Below are 19,895 nucleotides of genomic sequence, written 5' to 3' on the forward strand. Positions count from 1 at the left end.
CCCCCCCCCCCCCCCCCCGTCCACCCTGCAACAGTTGGAGTGGGCGGCACAAGATGGTGGGAAATGTGAGGCCTGCCAAAGTTAAACACTACGGTCTGAGCATTAGAAGACTCCCGCCGAGTTAGCAAATGAAGGGATCTGAGTTAAGAGCTTTTCCTTGTTCGGTCGGAGGAGAGAATTTGACATCCGCCTGCCCTAGTGTGCTGGGCACATAGAAAGGGCTCAAAAATGTTTTTCATAGGTAGGTATAGATCCCAACTGCTTCCGGTTTTCATAGACCAGTCTCCTGCCTACAATACAGAAAAAAATAGATTCAGTCCCATATTCACAGTGAAGCATAATATTCATAAATAGATACGCAGGACAAAAAGGTGGTGTCGATTAATCAATACTCCTTTCCCCATGAATTCAATTGTATTTGTTGGCGGGGAAAAAGTGAAAGAGAAAAAAAAAAAAAAAAGGGTTTTGTCAGAAGTGGGATTCGAACCCACGCCTCCAGGGGAGACTGCGACCTGAACGCAGCGCCTTAGACCGCTCGGCCATCCTGACACGGCAGCATTGGGTTTTCTTATTTCACTTTGAGATTACCCCACAGTGCTGTATCATGACGTCAAGTTATATGATGCTGCGTTTATTGCTTTAAATAAAACTAGAACTCTCCCTAGGCTCCTTGACAAAGTACGGAAAATAAAACTGTCTCTGACTCCTCCTTCCTAGTTCTCCACCATCCTAAACTGTAAAGATCCATTTTTCCTGGCGCCCTTTCCGGCCGGTCTCCCTTGGACCCTCAGCCAAATCGCTGGTACCGAATCCCACACCCGGCGGATCCAGCGCTGGCGCGCGCCAAGCGGCGAGTCTGGGAGCGCGGATCAGATCAGGCAGCAGGGAAAATCCCCCAGCCACGCGAGGCTTCCGCCTTCCCGCCCGCCTCCTCGAACCCTCCACCCCAGCCGGCCCCCGTGACTGGCGGACCGATTAGGAGTAAGTTCGAGATCCATCCTTGCCAGAGGAAGGCTCCGTGTACCTCGGGAGCATAGAACGCCACGGAGAAAAATCCACGGCCTCCACTTTCCTTATGTATGGAATTCTGAAAGCCGGCAAACGCTAGCGTTGGTGGTATAGTGGTGAGCATAGCTGCCTTCCAAGCAGTTGACCCGGGTTCGATTCCCGGCCAACGCAAAGCTTCCTTTTTCCTGGAAGAGCGCGCGGGGTGCTTTTTTAAAAGCTTGAACCCAAACTAGGAACTGCAGGCGCTGCTCTCTCTCGCCGGGGCTCGACTGTCGCTGCGGAGCCCCTGTCCCCGCCCCGCTGCGTTTGGGCGGTGTTCGACACTGAACGCTTTCCTCTCCGCCGCTCCTTCCCGCCTGACTTTAAGCGCTTCGGTCTGCTGAGGATCCTACCCGGTCCCGGTCCCGAGTCTCCCCGGGCCCTGCGTGCAGGTGCGAGATGTCCTCGCCGGGGCCCTGCGCGTGACATTAGCGGGTGCGTTGGAGGAACTGCACTTGCAGGTCTACGTCAGTAAACAGATCAATTATTTGAAGTCAATAAATAGACCATTAAAAAAGATGCCCAATTTAGCTATCGGAGAAAGTTTAAGTACGCTCGGAGCAACTTGGGTATATGAATCCACTTTTTCAACTGTAAACGTTATGAAATCGAAGTATCGATCAAGTTTTCAAATGAAAACTTAATGCCCGAGATGAAAAGTGCTGTCTGTGAGTGTACAATACATAGTGGTTTGAAAACTAAGTACGAAAAAAAAAATCTCTCTATATTTTTATCTTAGCTGCATGTCGAAAACAATATTTTGGAAATCTTGGGTTACTTAAGATGTAGTCTTAAAATTATTACATGTTTCTTTTTAATGTGGCTGCAAGAAAATTTAAATTACACAGAGGGCTCTCATCATGTCAGTTTTGTAACGTGCCAGTCGAAACAATCAGCTATCTTTTACAAAAGGAGTTGTCCCGGCAACTTAGAAGTAACTTCCTAAACAATGATTTTTGAGTCGGTGACGCGGTTTTCCTCGTTAGTATAGTGGTGAGTATCCCCGCCTGTCACGCGGGAGACCGGGGTTCGATTCCCCGACGGGGAGACGAGAACGGCATCTTTTTCTCCTCCCTTCCTTAGTCTACATTCTCGTTTACCGCAGAAACAAAAGGTATTCCTAAATAATTTTAGGTTCTCTCCATGAGCATGGTTGTCACCTGTGAATTTCTTGGATGATGGGCGGGAGCACTGGTAGGCACGGTTATTTTGACCCTGGTTCTTAACCCTGCAAGCAAGTTTCCCTCTGATGTACCGCTGAAGAGGCCTGCCACTGAGTATAACTTCTCCCATCCCCATGATTTCTTGCTGCCCACTGGAAGAAAATTCCAGGATCCAGGCTCTACCTTGAGCCCTGTATTCCAGATTTTCACTCTCCTTCTTGCTCTCTCCCACACCGACGACTTACTTCCTTTCTTCCTCCCGGGTATATTGCTATCCACCTGTGCCCAGCCCACGTTCTCAAAAGTTCGCGCTCTTTCTTGCTGCCTTACTACAACCAAGGTGAGCAAACAGAAATGAGCTCTAGTCTGACAATCAGTAAGCAGCTGTTTGCTTTGGCGCAAGCCATTTTTCTCTGGGCTTCGGTTTCTTCATCTGTAACGTGGAGGAGCCAAGCTACAGTTTTTGAGACACTTTGGGGCTAAAGTCCTTTGAAGTAGTACCCTGCGCTCACAGCTGGCTCATGCTTTAAAAAGATACTATTTTTCCTGAATATAAGGGTAAGATACAGTCCTTGTAGAAAATATGGGAGATAAGCAAACCACAAAGACAGAAGAGGCATCCATATTTCCATCACCCAGGAAATCCCTATTAATATTTTGCTGTGTGTTTATCTCTTCCGCATTTTTTAAATGCAAAGCTGGAATCACATTGTGCATATCGTTTTTTAACCTACTTGAGTGTTTACTTAAAAATGTGAATCTTTCTAAATTCATTAAATGTTAGTCCAAAACATTACTTTAATGACTTCGTTGTGCTATATTAAGTGGCCACATCATCATTTCTTTAACAAATCTCCTGTTTTTAAGCATTTTTGTTCCCGCGGTGTTTTTCTGGCTCTTCTGGTGGGGCAGCTCTTGAAATCTCTGCTGGGTACTCTTTCACCCCCCAGCCATTACTTTCAGCATGGCCTCGGTGAAATCTGTGGTGGGTCTATACTCAGTTCAAGGGTGACCCAAAGATATGAGAGCTTGATTTGCAGATTTGGTTTTCCTGGATGAGACTATCTCTTTTCTGAGTTTGACTTCTTCAGTTTCCAGCCAGTCTGGAAGCCCAGTGCGTTGGGTATAGGACTAGTTTCCTGCAATAATTTACGCCCCTGAGTTTCCTGGTGAGTGCCCTCAGGATGAGGATCTCACCCATTGTGATTCCTTCTTCTGGGGCTTGAATGCTCTTTTATTGTCAATCTGATTTGATTGCTATCCAGTGCCTTACAGATTTTTTAAAAAAATATTTTGTCAGGAGTTTATAATTGTTATCTATGGAGTGGTTAGCACGACGCAAGCTCCTCCACCATGATGGAAAGTGAAATTGCTTTTTAATTTTATTCATAGTGTTTTTGAACTTCAGAAGTTTCTAATTTTTATGTAGTCAAATACTTTCCCTGGTAGTTTTTTTTAACTTTTTTTTCATATATAGAAAACTCCTTCCCACCCCAATATCAGATCAGTTTTTACCCCCTTTTCCTTATAGTAATTTTGTTTCCTTTTGCTTTTTGATATTATCCCTTTAATTCTTTTTGAAATTATTTTGAGATACAACATGGGGTAAGTCTATAACTCTATTCCCATCCCTCCACCTGATGGTTCTCCGTTCAATTCATTGAATAGCCCATCCCTCAACCACTGATTTGAAATGACATCATTGATGGCTACTAATCCATCCATCTCTCTCAAACAAAACAAAACACAAAGTCTGGGACATACTTCACTCCAGTCTCAGCTTGGATCCACGAGACAGAAGATATCAAGCTTCCTCTTGGATATTGTGAATGACTGGGAGTCAATGGCTTATGTTGTTGTTGTTTTTTTTTTTTTTATGCTGCTGTCCCTTCTTTTCTTGCTCATGTTTTTGATATTCAACTCTGAGTGATGTCCCACTCTGATTTCCAAGACCATTTTGACTCCATCTTGGATTATGAGCTGTTTATCATGAACCCAGTAGATTGCAAATTTTCTCTTAGATATTGTGGATCAATGGGATGGTATAAACTTTCCTCTGTTACACCGTTGGGGTCTTTTCCACAGGAATTTGGGAGGAGTCCAACACATGGACCTGGAGCCCTTCCCTCTCCCCACCCCCAGGCTGTCTTTTAAGAACAAAAACATGCACAGACCCTTGCCACAGTTTATCATAATATACACAACTGTAGCCCACGACAACATAGTTCTTCAGAGCTTTTCATCCCCTCGTTCTCTAACAGTCCTATATTAGAGGCGAAAGTGGGAACATTACCTGCTTATATTTTAATATATTTTATATATTTAATTTGGTGTTGGTTTTATTTTATTTTATTTTTGCTTTTCAGTTTACTCCCTGTAGTGAATATGTAGATTGGTTTGCTCAACACCCATTCCAGTATCATTCTGGTTTGCTTTCCTGTGCTGTTGAGGCTGGGGACCTAAAAAGGACATGTTCTAGATTCCTCTGCGGCTGGGTTTCTGGTTATGATTTAGGTTTCACCAACAGGATGTACTTCAGCGAGATTTTGATTTGTAACTGGGAGAGAAACAGATATAATTTTGGAGGTGTAAGTAGTGGCCAATGCAGCTTTGTTCTAGAGCAGAGACTGGAAACAGCAGAAGCTTTGTAATTTGCTTTGTAGCAGTTTTTGCTGGGTACTGTGGTAGCCCTGTATAGAGAATAGTTTGGGGAGTTATTCCTGGAAGTCAGCCTCGAGTCTGTTTCCTCAGTCTTCCTAATGCCTGGTGAATTATCTGTAGCCCTCAATAAATCTTTTTGTATTTAAATAAGCTAGAGTAGGTGCTGTTGTTTGCGATTAAGAACCTTACTGTGCTCATCCTTGAATGAGAAGCAATCTAAGTAATCTATCTAGATCTGGTGTCTCTTTCTCCCAATAAGGAGCAACCCTCATTCTGGATTTTATGTGTATTCTTTCTTTAGCTTTTGTAATAGTTTCAGTACATGTGTATGTGTTATCAAATATATATATTATTTGGATTTTCATGCTTTTAAAATTTATGTAACTGGTATCAGATGGTACATAGTCTTTTGCAACTAGCTTTTTTCCCCCCTTTTTACTAAGTATTATTTTTATAGGATTCATTTATATTGAGACACATAGCCATGAATGGTATTCAGAAGATTTTAAACAGTTGCAGGATTATATATTTCAACTATTCCCTATTAGTCCTTAAGTAGATAGATAGATGATAGATGGATAGATAGATGGATAGATAGATATGTGTGTTTATGTGTCTCATAAGACTGATTTCCAGGTAATGTAAGTTGTAGTGCAAATACTGTGTCAACCTTCCAAATCATCTCCAAAATATTTGATTTTTAATAATTGTTGGTTTTGCCGATGTTTATAGCAGCAATGTCCACGATAGCCAAACTGTGGAAAGAGCCAAGATGTCCATCAACAGATGAATGGATAAAGAAGATGTGGTATATATATACAATGGAATATTATGCAGCCATCAAAAGGAATGAGATCTTGCCATTTGCAATGACGTGGATGGAACTGGAGGGTATTATGCTGAGCGAAATAAGTCAAACAGAGAAAGACATGTATCATATGACCTCACTGATATGAGGAATTCTTAATCTCAGGAAACAAACTGAGGGTTGCTGGAGTGGGGGGTGGGGTGGGAGGGATGGGGTGACTGGGTGATGGACACTGGGGAGGGTGTGTGCTCTGGTAAGCGCTGTGAATTGTGCAAGACTGTTGAATCTCAGATCTGTACCTCTGAAACAAATAATGCAATATATGTTAAGAAAGAAAAAAAGAAGAAGAAGAATGTAGCAGGAGGGGAAGAATGAAGGGGGGGAAATCGGAGGGGGAGAAGAACCATGAGAGACGATGGACTCTGAAAAACAAACTGAGGGTTCTAGAGGGGAGGGGGGTGGGAGGATGGGTTAGCCTGGTGATGGGTATTGAGGAGGGCACGTTCTGCATGGAGCACTGGGTGTTATGCACAAACAATGAATCATGGAACACTATATCTAAAACTAATGATGTAATGTATGGGGATTAACATAACAATAAAAAAATTAAAAAAAAATATTGTTGGTTTTGTTTGCTACAGCTGTCTCTAGCTAAAAGCTGCCTCTATCTGAGCCCTGGTTTAACATGGGGAACTGCATCAACTTCCTGCAATTTCTTTCCAATAGGTTGATAGTCATTAGCTGACTTGTCTGAATAAGTTGAAATTGTTTTCCTAAAATTAGGAAAGGATGGGTATTAATGATACTGCATCCTTTGTCATCTGCTGTTGAACCAACAACAACTGTAATATATTTTTTCTAGTCTTTAAAATATTGTCTGTGGGGCATCTGGGTGGCTAAGTCAGTTGGGTGTCTGACCCTTGATTTTGGCTCCGGTGGTGATCATGGGGCTCTGAGCTCAGCAGGGAGTCTGCTTGGGATTCTCTCTCTCTCATTCTCCTTCTGCCCTCCCCATACCCCTGCTCGCACTTTATTACTAAAACAATTCTTAATGGTGGGAGGATGTTTGGAGTTTAAAAAAAAAAAAAAAAAAAAAAAAAAAGACAAGGGGCGCCTGGGTGGCTCAGTCGTTAAGCGTCTGCCTTTGGCTCAGGTCATGATCCCAGGGTCCTGGGATCGAGCCCCGCATCCGGCTCTCTGCTCGGCCGGGAGCCTACTTCTCCCTCTCCCACTCCCCCTGCTTGTGTTCCCTCTCTAGCTGTCTCTCTCTCTGTCAAATAAATAAAATAAAATCTTTAAAAAAAAAAAAAAAAAAGACAACCTTGTCCCATGAATTGAAGTTAAAATACAATACAGTTGTGGAAAAGAGGCGCCTGCCCCTCAGTCACCCTTGAGCCCCACATTTCCCCCATGGTCCAGTCTGCCTCACAGCCTCCATCCTACCACAGGACGGCCACCAGTGCCAGCAGAGGCCACAACACCTGGCTGATGCTCTCGGTGTGACCCATTACTGCCTGTCTGCTCTCTGTTATTTCCGGACTCTTGGTAGCAAGGTTGGGTGGAGGCTTCAGTTCCCACAAGTGGCCACAAGCAAGGGTGACTACAGAGTAGTACTGAGTGGTAGTGGGCAGCCACGGTCTTGGGGGCGCCAAATTGACACTAGGCTCTTGTTACCTGGACCAGGGTTCAGGTGGCCCCATCCTGGGAGACAAACAGGGACAGGGACCTATAACCAGGACTCACAGTAGGTTGGCTTAAATTGGACCTGCAGGTTGGGAGGCCTTGAGTGGCCTCTGGGCAGTGCCCACGTAGAGTTTCCTAGAGTTGGCCAGCAGTGATATGGGGACTGGCTTTTTGGGGTGTTCAGGGAGAGCCAAAGCAGACTCTAGAAGATGACTCTTTCTGAGGGGAAGTTAATTGTTATAGCCCCGCCCAATCAGCATGTAACTACCTGTGCATTTCCCTCCTTGGAACAGGATTAACTGCATTCCAAAAGTTGCCTGTTGTTTGTTTGTTTTTTTTCTAACATATATTTAACAGAAAATACTGTTTAACGCATATGCTCAACACTGAAGGTTGGTATAGTGTTCCTTTTCCCTCGTGCACATGTAAAACCTTGAACAATCCACAATTCCGGTATGTTATATTTTTATTACTCTTCAATCTAAGTATTTTTCAATTTCCATTCAATTTCTCTTTGTTCCATGAGGTATTTAAAAAGCATGGGTTTTAAATTTTCCACATATATGAGGGTTTTAAAAGGTATTTTTTTGTAATTGATTTCTGAGTTAAATTGCATTATGTTCAAAGAATGTATTCTATATAGTGCCAATTCCATGATATATGTTAAGACTTGTTTTATGGCCTCATATAAAGTCAATTTTTGTAAATGTTCTAAATGCAGGGGCACCTGGGTGGCTCAGTCGTTAAGCGTCTGCCTTCGGCTCAGGCCATGATCCCAGCGTCCTGGGATCGAGCCCCACGTTGGGCTCCCTGCTTAGCGGGAAGCCTGCTTCTCCCTCTCTCACTCCCCCTGCTTGTGTTCCCTCTCTCGCTGTGTCTCTCTCTGTCAAATAAATAAAAATCTTAAAAAAAAAAAAAAAAAATTAAGAAAAAAAAAAATGTTCTAAATGCATTTGAGAAGAATGTATAACCAAAAATTATTGGTTGCAGAGTTGTAAATATATATTAAACCAAGCTTACTGTGTTCATATGTTTAATTTTTTTAATGTAAATATATATTAAACCAAGCTTACTGTGTTCATATGTTTAATTTGACCTATCAAATGCTGAAAGTAGTATGTTGAATTCTCTCACCATAAAATTTGAAGATTCACTGTAAATGAATTTGTCAGTTTTCCCTTGTAGGTCAAATGTTCCTGCTTTTATATTTTAATGCTGTTTTATTAGATACATGTAAGAGTTATTATATGTTCATCATGAGTTTAATCTTTTATTGCCATCTGGTGACCATCTCCATCCCTCATGATGCATCATTTTTTACACTTTATTTTGTCTGGTATTATATAGCTATATGCCAACTTTCTTTTTGTTAGACCATTCCTGGCATATCTTTTTTCCATTCTTTTTCATTCAATCCTTCTGTTTTTTTTTTTAATGTTTTAATGTCATTTTTGTAAAACAGGATAAAATAGAAAATATATTTTTTAAAAATCCACTTTAACTGCCAAATTTTCTCCATTTCTATACATTGTGATTACTGATATATTTGGATTTATTTCACCATCCCATTTTGTGCTATCTTTTTCATGCCTCAGTTTTTTTTTTTTTTTTTTTTGGCCTTCTTTCGGATCGCTGTTACGCGTCCATGCAAAGGGAAGCATAGGAAATGTATCTGTGTTTAGAATAAACTGGAAAGTAATTTTTAATTCCTGCTGCCAATCCAATAAAAGAGGTGAAGGCGAGAGTAGCGGTTCCTAAACTTGGACTTCGCAGATGAGTAAAATTTCCCCTAAAATGTTGGTGGTCAATATAGAGTTGCCAACTTTTTATTTTGCCAAGTTAGGAAATTTAGAAAACAACCACAGCCACGACTATCACCTATCCTCACCATAATTTTATGAAGTAAAGAACATTTAAAACCAACCTTTTAAAGTGTAAAAAAAAAGAAAGGGTAGTCTCAATGCAGAGATCATTTGGCGAACTTATCTGAGACACACACACACACACACACACACACACACACACACGATGCCCATGCCCCTCTATCTGCATTAGTGTGTACGCTCATTTCACCCAACATCGTTGGAAACTTTGACCTGCACCTAAACTGGAGCAGAGGGCGGGGGTGTGGAAGGAGGAGGAGGTTCTGGGTGGAGGCTGGGGAGGGGCCCCCGGAACCAGCCACACACTGTGGGTGCCCGGGTGCGGCAAAGAACGGAGGTAGAGCGGTTGGGTGTGCTTGCGGCTGCGAAATGGGCCAAGAACCAAGAGAGGAGCTTCCCTCCAGGCAGGAGAGAAGAGGAGGCCCAGTCCTGACCAGGATCCCTGGCCTGATGATGTTGGATGCGGGGTCTCTGCCCTCGGATATTTAGATCCGGATATTTCAGTGTGAAAGTCCTTCAGTCACTGGCATTTAATAAACTCTGTGTTCTGCCCGGGTGCCTAATACGCTAGAGGAAACCTTTCAAAACAGCTGGGGCTGGAGATTAGTCTCGGTCTAGTAGGCTCCCTTGCTTAAACATGTCATTGTGCCGGGCAGGATCGGACACGTGATGCCGTATTTTAAATATTCACAATAACAAGCTGACACGAACACATAAATTGTCTAGATCAGCAAAAAAAAAAAAAAAGTTGACTGTACTTTCCGGAGCAGAACTAAGGGAACTCGCGAGCCCACAGAGCGCCTCCGTTAGGGCTTCCCCCAGAGACCTCGGCGGCTCCGGCTTCTCGGCCTCGTCCGGGCGGACACTGAGGCCGGTCCCAGGTCTAAGCAGGTGCCAGCGCGGGGGAAAGCCCGGCTTCGCTCGGGCCGCCCGGTGCGCGGGAAAGGCGCCAGCCCAGCCCGGGTTTGGGGGCGCAGGAGGAAGCAGTACGAACGTTCTCTGCGGTGAACTGACTTGGCAGAGGCAGCGGCCCTCGCTTGTCTCTGTGGCGCAATCGGTTAGCGCGTTCGGCTGTTAACCGAAAGGTTGGTGGTTCGAGCCCACCCAGGGACGGTGGCTGAGCGTTTTGAACCTGGGGTGTGTCTCGCGGGGCGCGGAAGCCGCGGAGGTCTGGGCGCTGCTGGCAGGCTCTCACTCTCCCGCCCCCCGGGTGTTCCCAGACGGTCGGTCTGCAAGATCCGCCCTGCGGTTGGTAGCAAGCCTTTTAGCGGCTTGACTTAGGTCCTACGAAAACTGCCCCGTGAAACTGATTAAAAATGTTTGCCGACCAAAGGAAGCGAGTACTGCTAAGCCAAAGATGAATTCGTTAGCACATCTGTGCCTGCCTTGCCTTTGCGCTTGGATTTCCTAACTCATGAAACAGGCGTGTCCGGAACCTGGGCCCCTAGTCGTGCTGAGTCCTACTGCTTACCCGTGTCTGGAGAGCATGCCTTCTAGCTTCTCAGTAGGCACCTTCCTCTCCAGCCTCGCTGCCTTTCACGTCCTCACCACTTCCCCCTTGGGTTACTGCAGTAAGTACCCGGCTTTCCAGGCGGGGGTTCCTGTCTTCAAACCCCCCTCCCCCTTCTTTCCTCCACGTAGCTGCCAGAGAGGCTTCCTAAAATGCAAACTTGTTCTGCTTAAAATCCCTCAAAGGCTTGCTTGGCCGGCTGGGCGCTCCTTAGCCTGGAAGGCAGTGCCTTTCATGATCCGGCCCCTGAACTCGCTCCTCTCCCTCCCTGGCTCTTTACACTAGAAAACAGCTAAATTACTTTCTTGAGCCCTACTCTGGCTTTTGAATCTTTGCCTGGCAAACTTCTCTTCAGCGTCTGTCCCCCTTGCCTGGCAAACTCCTACTCATCCTTCACCACCACAAAACTAAGCCTCTTCTCTGCAGGCTGTTCTTCATTCCCTCCTCTGGGCTTTTCTCCCTAGAATGAAAGCTCTTCTAGGCATGTCTCCATGTTGTTCATCTCTCTATCTTCAGCACCTAAGCCCAAGCTCGTGGCATCATAAGTACTAAATAGATGTGAGTTGAAGATTTTATTTATTTGTTTGAGAGAAAGATAGAGAGAGCATGAGAGCGGGGTGAGGGGCAGAGGGAGAAGCAGACCCCCCGCTGAGCAGGGAGTCTTTCCCTGAGCTTGATCCTGGACTCCTGGATCATGACCTGAGCCCAAGGCAGACATCCAACCGAGCCACCCAGGCCCCCTAGATGTGAGTTGAATGGGGTTTCCCGATGCACTTGCCTCACGTCTGGATCTCATGTAATATTCAAACGTCAAGCTTGAATCATGTTGGCATTAGCTCATAACTGACACCTTACTAACCTATACCTCTGTCCAGGCCCCTATCTCCTTCCTGGGGATGCCTTCTCCTGTTTACCACCAGCTCAGAACTAACTCTAACAGCCACCCACCCTCCCATCCCACACCACCTGTAAAAGTCCCCTTCACCAAGTTGCCTCAGCAAGATTGGTTGAGTCTGCAACTGGTTGATTCGTGTGAGCTGTGAGGATATGATTTCATTAACCCAAACTCATCCCTGGTAGAATTTCAGACAGCAGGAGGAAGAATGGATTTTACCATTCAGGTCATGGTTTTTCCATCTTTGGAGAGCAGCATGCACGATCTTGTTCAATGCTTTATTGGAATCAAGAAATGCTCTGTTTAAAGCTTCTAATACAGAAAGACACAGCTAAGCTTTCTTCCACAAGCCACGCTCGTGACCTCACCCCCACTCCATCGTCACTGCCAGGCCGACAGATTTCAAAGTCTCAGAGTTTAACTCAGCAGAGTCGAGCACATTTAGTATCGCTTATCCAGCATTTGGTGGATGAATGATGTGAAGCTGGAGCTGGAGCTGTATTAAATACTGAAGCAGAAAGCTGGTCATAGTCCCCGCATCTCCTCTCTCTAATTCCTACTATCCTGGCCCACAAATGTCCTCATGTCCTGCCCATTGCCTCCTGAACAGCTGTTGTTGACTCTTTCCTGTCATGCTTTCTCAGTTCAGACCCAGAGCAAGCTCTGTTCACTGAGCTTGATCTGGGACAGCAATGTGGCTCTCCTTCCTATGGACACAGAGTTTGATCTGCTCTTTCTTTTCCAAGACCCTCCCATCCCCAACCCCTTTCCGGGAGCATTTTCTACTCATGACAGACATCAAGAGCGTTCATCATTAAATATTCACACACTATCCCGGTTCTGACAGGGGCTCCCCTGAAAAATCAATTCTACATCACCCTGTGATTTTTCTGTACCTACACCACCGCTCACGTTCTAGGAAGACAGCCCAGGCAGGGGTTTCCCCTGGTCCGTCCTGGACTGCCTTGCTCTTTCTCAGCCACCCCCTTTGCTGGTTCTGCTGTCTCCCCTAGACCCTCAACAGCCCCCACAATCTATATGGAAGGGGTTTTAGGGTGGCAGCAACAGATGTAGACCACGACCCAGCTGGCCCTCGGCCATAATTCTTTTATCTACTTATCCTGTTATTTAAGAACAAGTTCATACATTGGGTCACCATCCACAGTCTGCATTGTGGCTTTGCTGTGACAGACAGTTGGGCAGAGAAAGTATCTGGGTAGCTCTGAGACTTCAAGTCTGAGTACTGTGTCTACTCACTGGGGCTTCATGGTTGGCCCCTAGGGATCGCAGACCCTTCCTTTCTAGCAGAGACCAAGACAAAATGGAGTTGAGTGGAAGATCCTCAGCCTAGATCCTGAGGTGCGGTTTTCCTGCTGCTCCCAGAGCTGCCTGGTGGGGATGACGGGGTTGTGAATCCAGAAGGAGGCTCAAAGGTGCTGCTTTTACTACCCCCATTTGTCCTAAGGGCCCTGTTTCCAGGAGACTTTGCTGTTTTTCCAGCCCCTCATTGAGCTACGAAGGTCTCTCTGCACAGCAAAATACAGCCCCGTGTCCACTGCAAATAGAAGTACCATCACCAGGGAGAAAGGGATTTGGGGCCAATGTAGGAGTGATGAGGTGGATGGAACTGCTGAACCTAATGGGAGAAGCAGAGGGATGAGAAAAATGACACTTGTTAAGGCAGAAATTTGGTGTCCAATTCTTTCCTTTTATCTAGTGGTTAAATAAATATAAAGGTCTGGGTCCCCTGGGTGGCTCAGTTGGTAAGGTCTGCCTTCAGCTCAGGTCATGATCCCAGGGTCCTGGGATCGAGCCCCACATCGGGCTCCCTGCTTGGTGGGGAGCCTGCTTCTCCCTCTCCCTCTGCCTACACCTCCCCCTACTTGTACTCTCTCTCTCTCTGTCAAATAAATGAATAAAATCTTAAAAAAAAGATAAAGGTCTTTGAATCTTTGGTGTGATCTTAGAGACACATTAACGCACCCCCCCATTCTCCCCTCAGTTAGAGTTACTTCATCCGTAAGGTAGACTCAATAATACCTATAACCTCATAACGTTGTGGTGAGGGGGTCACTGTGATGGTCAAACTGGGTGCATGGAAAGAAGCACTTAGCGGGGTGTCGAGCACACAGAAAGGTGCCCGATAAACGTCAACTCATCTTTGTTACGGAAGGGGAACTGGAGACTCAAAGAGACTAATAGTTTATGCACTATTACATGATTAATGAGCAGCAGAGCCAGGACCCAGTTTCCATGCCCTCTCTGTGAGCCAGTGAGGGGCGCCCACCAGGTTGGTTCTTGGCTAAGACTTGAGGCTTGGAGAGGAAAGGAGGGCAGTGAAGATGGGCTAGCACTGTAGGGACACATAACATTGTGGGCGTGGTGTGACTGGGGCAAGGAGGGACAGGTGTACTTATGGGGCAGGAAATGTGGCTTCTGTTCGTGCAGAGTCAATGACACCCCTCAGAACCCCTTGTAAAGAAGCCTGTGGAATATTCCAGAATCTCCTTTCCACTCATCTTCACAGTCTGAGGGCAGACTCCATCCATGCCCAGGGGGTTCTGGACCCTCGAGAGCTGTGCAGCTTTTACCTTGAATGATGATGTCCACAGGCTCTGAAGACTCGTTTTTCTTCCCAATAAGCCCCCTGCAGAAGTAGGAGCCACTGTGTTTGCTTGTTGCTGCTGGAATGTGGAAGTCAGAATTATTGTAAGAAAACTTCTTGCTTTTTCCATTCTGGAAATATTGAACTTTCCGTACGGGGTTGTTCTTCCAGCTGTGGCACTTCAGCCAGATGGGCTCCCCCTCCTGGAACACCTGCCGAGGCGTCCAGAGCAACAGCCAACCTGAAAGACACGGAGGCCACCGGCCCCGGGGCCTCAGCAATCAGAGCCAAGACCCTGGGAAGGGGACACTCACCACCCAGATCCTGGGGCGCCACGGAGAGCCAGCCTGGGAGCCATCCCTGCAGAGCTTGCTTCGGGAAAAAGCCCACTGGGCCCTGCAGGAGAACTCATGTCACACCAAGACTTTTTGTCTAACAGGGAAGAGGGACACACAAATCAAACCGTAAGGGTAGAGCAGAGGGACCAAGGGAAGAGGTAGGGGGGAAGCCATCTGCAGGGTCCTTAGGGCTGCCCTGGGATTTGCTATGGCAAGTAAGGCTACAAGCAGCCACCATAAGTTCTAGGTCAAAGAGTAAAAATTGCATTTGAAAATGATGATTTGTGGGGTGCCTGGGTGTCTCAGTTGGCTGAGCGTCTGACTCTTGGATCCAGCTCAGGTCATGACCTCAGGGTTGTGGGATCGAGCCCCACATCGGGCTCCATGCCCAGCACAGAGTCTGCTGGAGATTCTCTCTCTCCCTCCCCCTCTACCCCTCCACCCACGCACGCACAAGCTCTCTTTCTTTCTCTCAATAAATAAATAATTTAAATCTTAAAAAAAAAATGACGATTTGCTCCATTAAAGGAAAGGTTGAGGGGCGCCTGGGTGGCTCAGTTGGTTAAGCGTCTGCCTTCGGCTCAGGTCATGATCCCGGGGTCCTGGGATCGAGCCCCGCATCTGGCTCCCTGCTCCACGGGAAGCCTGCTTCTCCCTCTCCCACTCTCCCTGCTTGTGTTCCCTCTCTTGCTGTGTCTCTATCTGTCAAATAAATAAATAAAATCTTTAAAAAAAAAGATTATGGTTATAAGAATACATATAGATAGTCTGGTGGCCTTTGGGCCAGTCTGTCCTGCCATGGACTTCATGAATGTCCATATGTACATCTATTCAGCGAAGATTTGGTTGAGCACTCACTAATGTACCAGGTGTTGTGCAGTCTGGGGTTACCCGCTGACGACGACACATGATCCCTAACCTCAAAGAATTTGTAGACCCAACACAGAAAAACACATACGCAGAAATAATTCCAACACAGCGTGCTACAACAGACAAAGAACAAAGGTCTCGAAGGCCGAAGAGAATGGCACAAAGAGGACTTCTCAGAGGAGGAGAAAGTGAAACGAGTCTTGAAAGATGATTGAGAGTTTTTCCTGGTGAAGTTAATGCTCATGGTCACAGCTTAGTACAATCCTCATTGATGGGACTTCCAAAGCCAGGTTCTAGATCGAACTCCAAGGCAAACTAATAGCTCTCAGGCTTGATTTTTCTAATAACCCATTTTATTTGGTCTAAGGTAGCCACGCCTCACCTAGCTAGGGAACAGACATTCCTCCCCGTAACTCCGTAGCATGAAGACCGTGTCAGCTATGTGGTGGTCAGAGGCTAAGGAGCCACGGAAGTCAGCTTCAGAGGCCTAGTTCTGTGAAACTCTTTGCAAGTCAGGCCCCCCTTCCCCTCCAGGCTCCTTCCACCTGTACCATGGTGCCCCTGAGGCAGCCACTGAAGTAGCGTCAGGCTTGAGAGGGGACACTGCAGGTACTGGGCCAGGTGCTGTGATTCCAGGGACAGCGGGACATAGCCCTGCCTCTGACATCCTCCCCTCACCTGCTTCTGATGCCTGCATTCTGCAAACAATGCTAAAGACTTCCGTTCCATGACCAGTGTGCAGGCTGAACATGTCTCTATCCCCACTAGGAGAGTTACGCTGAAGTTTAAGTTTGAGTGTGGCATTCATGGGGACAGGGTGGTAGATAGGACCCTGGGCCGTTTGGAAGGGTTTGGAGGGTCACTTAGGGCATTGTGCGCCTGAGAGTCAGATGGAGATGGAGGTCATAAAAACAGAACCATTAACTTATTCAATAAATATCAGTGAGCACTAATGGCATGGCCTGACCTTCAGGTGACACCATGCTCTTGGGTACATTCTATGTGCATGGTGGTTGCTGGGACTGTGCCCTGCAGGGTCCTGGGTCCATTAGGCACCAGCTTTTGACATTTTGCCCAAGGCCTGCTTGGAGATAGGACTACGACTCTGGTATAATTCAGGGTGGCCACAGATCATCTCGTCTCAGTTTTAACCCCCAAGTTTCGGGTCTTCTCAAGTCTTCCGCTTCCACCCTCTATTGGCGAGTCCCCTTTTCCCCTTCGCCCACTCACCCACGTGGACTTCGAGCTGCACGGGGTCACTGAGTTCGGAGAGTCCCTTCCGGCACCTGTACTCGCCGCTGTCTTCAACGCTGGCAACTTTGATGAAGTAGCTGGTCTGATTTGAGATGAGGGTCCCATTGTGCAGCCACTGGGTGGAACTGTCCCCAAAGGGATCGGTCCCCTGGCACTTGAGAGTCACACTGTCCGACGTGAGGACCCTATTGTATGGAGGCTCCAGGACCACCACAGCCTTTGTGAGGTCTGCTAAGGAACCAAGAGAGGGTGGATTAGGGCAGGGAGCGGAGCGGGCCTTACACTAGCATTCCCGGGGAGGCTCAGAGCCAGAGCAAGCCCATTGCAAACCCACGCTTGGCGACTCCGCCTTGGTCGGTGACTCAGACTCAGAACATCTTGGCTTCAAGGCACTTAGCCCCATTTCTGGCCTCTCATTATCCTGAGGAAAATTAGCCAGAGAAGCCTAGGGCCAAGGCCGACTGTACTGGGGAAGTGCCCCCTGACAACCCCACACCAACTGTTTCCCAGCGCCCCGTGGCTGTTACACACTGTGTGCCCAGCTGGATCCATCCGAGACCACAAAGCAAACTCACCAGCTTGTGTGCCAGCAGAAACTGCAAGACAAAAGGGCGAAACAAATGCTGAACAGAAGTGGAGATCAGGGGGCTGGAGTGTGGAAGGGGTGTAAATTCCCCCGCCAGCCCCTGCCTTGGGAGTCCCGTGTCGCCAAGAATCAAGGTATGTATGGTGGCTACCTTTCCCGCTGCCTGCCTTCTAGTCACCAGTGTTGACGTCTCCTGTCCTGCCTTCCACCCACATCCCCGCTTTCAACACCACTCCCTTCCTCCTTAGTCCCTCTTCTCAAACTCCCAAAACAAGGGTATAGACTGAATTTCCCTGAATCAAGCCAGAGACACCACGTCAACCCAAGTCCTCCCACAAGGGTGGAAATCAGAAGTCTTGGAGGGGAACCCAATGATGTCAGAACGGAAGGGACAGAACTTAGGGACCATCTATCTGGTCCATAGCCTTCAATTTACAGATAGGGAAACTGAGCCCCAGCAGGGTGAAGGAACAGAGACCTCCCAGTCCCCCTTCGCTTCCTGGTTATGCCCAAATCAGAGCCTGCCTTCTCATCTCTAGTGTCCCAGGGGTTTGTCCTGGGAGCTCTATTGAGCGCTCTGCATGTGGTAAGGGGTCTTATTCCTTGGTAGGGGTCCTCTCCCCGGCCTGAAAAGTGGGCTCTGCTGAACCCAGGGCATCTGGAGCTTCTCTCGCAGCCCAAGTGACTCTGACTTACCTAGGAGCAGCAGAGCCGTTGAGGGTAGCAACCGCCTCATGCTGTCACATCAGAGAGAAGTCGCCGCGGATACACTGAGCCCTTATGGGACGCACGCAGCTCACTTGAAGAGAGGAAGTAAATAGTCTTTCCCCCACCCCCCAGCTCAGTACTCTCTAGGTTCCTTTTCCCAGAACGTCATCTGATTTCTGAACCAGAATTCTGACAAGTGAGCCCCGTGATAGGGCAGGAAGGAGAAGAAAAAAGTCTGGAAGAGAAGCTGAGGAGGCATGTCCCCCTTGGGGGTCCACATAGGTCTACAGGTGAGCATCTAGTGACACAGAGGCTGTCAGAATGCAGCTGGTAAATCTCAAGGTATTTCCCCCCCACCTGGTGGGTTTGGATCCACTCAGTGCCAAAGACAAGATAGCAGGACCCTGGGGATGAGACTCCAGAGGGAGAGCATTCACCAAGGGATCTCTGGTCCTACTTCAGAACTTGTCACTGCCCTGACCCCACGGAATCCAGCTGGGACCTGCCTCCGTACATTGAAATCTTCAAAACGCTAGAAAGCATCCCTCCCCCCAGGGTTATCTCCACCAGCATATTTTTCAAAATTCAAAATGCATGTGCCTTGGGATCCGCAATGCACTTCTTAGCGTGAATTTGACCGTGAGATTCACACCCTCTGTTAAAGGAAACCCAGGCAGTGGGGGAGGAATGGAGCCCTGGGGCTGGGGGGGGATGTCACTGATTGGTTGCAGGGAAGGCAGAGAAGGAGGAGTGGAGGGGAGGAGAGACAGGAGCTCTTTACAATCAACCCACCATTACCAGGACTGAGCTAAGTCACCGCAGCTCAGGTGAGCTCAGACCCTCGGGGACCCACCGGGCCTGGGCTGGCCTGGGCTCCTTACTGAAAAAGGTGGAGGTGCAGCGGCGGGGAAGCCATCAGATTGCGAACCTGTTCTGCGCTCCCTAGATGCACCCCTCTCCCCAACACATGCACCTCCGTACCCTCCCCTTCTCCCCCTCCCACTTTGTTTAAATCCAGGTCTCAGAGAATCAAATGGCTCTGCTTGGCAGTGCCACTGCCCCAGGGGGTTCCTGGACATCTGGGACAGGTCTCACTCGAAAAAGCCTTGGAAAAGGCCGGGAGGTGAGCAGCAGACAGGTGTGAGGTTTGGCAGCGGTAGAGGGGCGGCGGGGCGGGCACGGGTGCCTGCTGGCCACTGCTTGGGACCAGTGCCCCTGTCCATCCCAAAGTCATATAAAAACCACCTCTCAGGATTTTGTTTTGCTTTGTTTTGCTCCCAGTAGAGTTCATCGGTGCCCCCCTCCCACCCACCCTCCGCCTTCATGCACTCTTGCCGCAGCCCCTCCCCACAGGCCCTGGGGCTTGATGTCTGGTTAGGGTCCACCCGGGACTCGAACCCCGCAGCCATTCTAGCGCTCCCTCTCAAGCGCCGCGTTTACACCTTGCAAAATCCAGACCAGCATCTGAAAACGTAAAGCCCCACACTATGCACTTCAGATGCTTCTCTGGGAAACCTAGGCCCGGAGAGTGCCCCCCCCCTTCCCGGGGGCGGGGGACTGTGGAAAGCTTCCGAGGTGAAGGGAGACCCGCCCCGCCCCGCGCTCTCTGTTCTTCACAGTTCTGCGTGGCTTTCTCGCACGTGGCTCCCGGTTCGCGGCATTCACTTTAGTTTGCCTTCTTTGCAGTTCTATTGTCTCCTCGGACTCATCTTCTGTCTGTGGTCTTCACGTGGAGGGAGGAATTGTTGACTGCGGAGGATGGGCGATAGGAAGCAGGGAACCCAGGAGGACCGCAAGAGTGGGGAGCACTCTGCAGGTTTTCATCAAGTGCTTACTGAGCCAGCCTCAGCTTGAGCCTGGGGCTGCAAGGGCTAATTTTATGGG

At 47.8% G+C, this 19,895-nt stretch overlaps 1 protein-coding gene and 4 non-coding genes across 6 annotated transcripts; 3 read left to right on the top strand and 2 right to left on the bottom strand.

Annotated features, from left to right (window-relative positions):
- Window positions 1–466: 466 nt before the first annotated feature.
- Window positions 467–549, bottom strand: TRNAL-CAG. The gene has a single exon. It is a non-coding gene; the product is annotated as a tRNA-Leu (tRNA).
- A 558-nt stretch (window positions 550–1,107) lies between these two features.
- On the top strand, window positions 1,108–1,179 carry TRNAG-UCC. Its single transcript has one exon. It is a non-coding gene; the product is annotated as a tRNA-Gly (tRNA).
- Window positions 1,180–2,023: 844 nt separating this feature from the next.
- TRNAD-GUC lies at window positions 2,024–2,095 on the top strand. The gene has a single exon. It is a non-coding gene; the product is annotated as a tRNA-Asp (tRNA).
- Window positions 2,096–10,284: 8,189 nt separating this feature from the next.
- On the top strand, window positions 10,285–10,358 carry TRNAN-GUU. Its single transcript has one exon. It is a non-coding gene; the product is annotated as a tRNA-Asn (tRNA).
- Window positions 10,359–11,915: 1,557 nt separating this feature from the next.
- Window positions 11,916–18,103, bottom strand: LOC116643574 (low affinity immunoglobulin gamma Fc region receptor III-like). Of its 2 annotated transcripts, none has more exons than XM_032422464.1 (5): window positions 18,000–18,103; window positions 17,293–17,313; window positions 16,694–16,945; window positions 14,242–14,496; window positions 11,916–13,286 (listed from the first exon to the last, which is right to left on the bottom strand). In XM_032422464.1, exons 1-5 carry the CDS (start codon window positions 18,037–18,039, stop codon window positions 13,111–13,113), a joined length of 744 nt encoding a protein of 247 aa, XP_032278355.1. In that variant the 5' UTR covers window positions 18,040–18,103; the 3' UTR covers window positions 11,916–13,110. The 2 variants fall into 2 exon arrangements, with proteins under 2 accessions (XP_032278355.1, XP_032278354.1); XM_032422463.1 differs by having other exon boundaries at window positions 16,694–16,948.
- Window positions 18,104–19,895: the final 1,792 nt, after the last annotated feature.

This window comes from Phoca vitulina, unplaced genomic scaffold, assembly GCF_004348235.1.
Source record: "Phoca vitulina isolate PV1807 unplaced genomic scaffold, GSC_HSeal_1.0 scaffold26, whole genome shotgun sequence".
NCBI lineage: Eukaryota > Metazoa > Chordata > Mammalia > Carnivora > Phocidae > Phoca > Phoca vitulina.

Excerpts from the sequence above, each read along its gene's own strand:
- LOC116643574 (XM_032422463.1), bottom strand. The coding sequence starts at position 18,039 with ATGAGGCGGTTGCTACCCTCAACGGCTCTGCTGCTCCTAG. Across the intron at positions 17,314-17,999 it reads AACGGCTCTGCTGCTCCTAG|TTTCTGCTGGCACACAAGCT; the intron begins GTAAGTCAGAGT and ends TTTGTCTTGCAG. Across the intron at positions 14,497-16,693 it reads GCAGCTCGAAGTCCACGTGG|GTTGGCTGTTGCTCTGGACG; the intron begins GTGAGTGGGCGA and ends CGTGTCTTTCAG.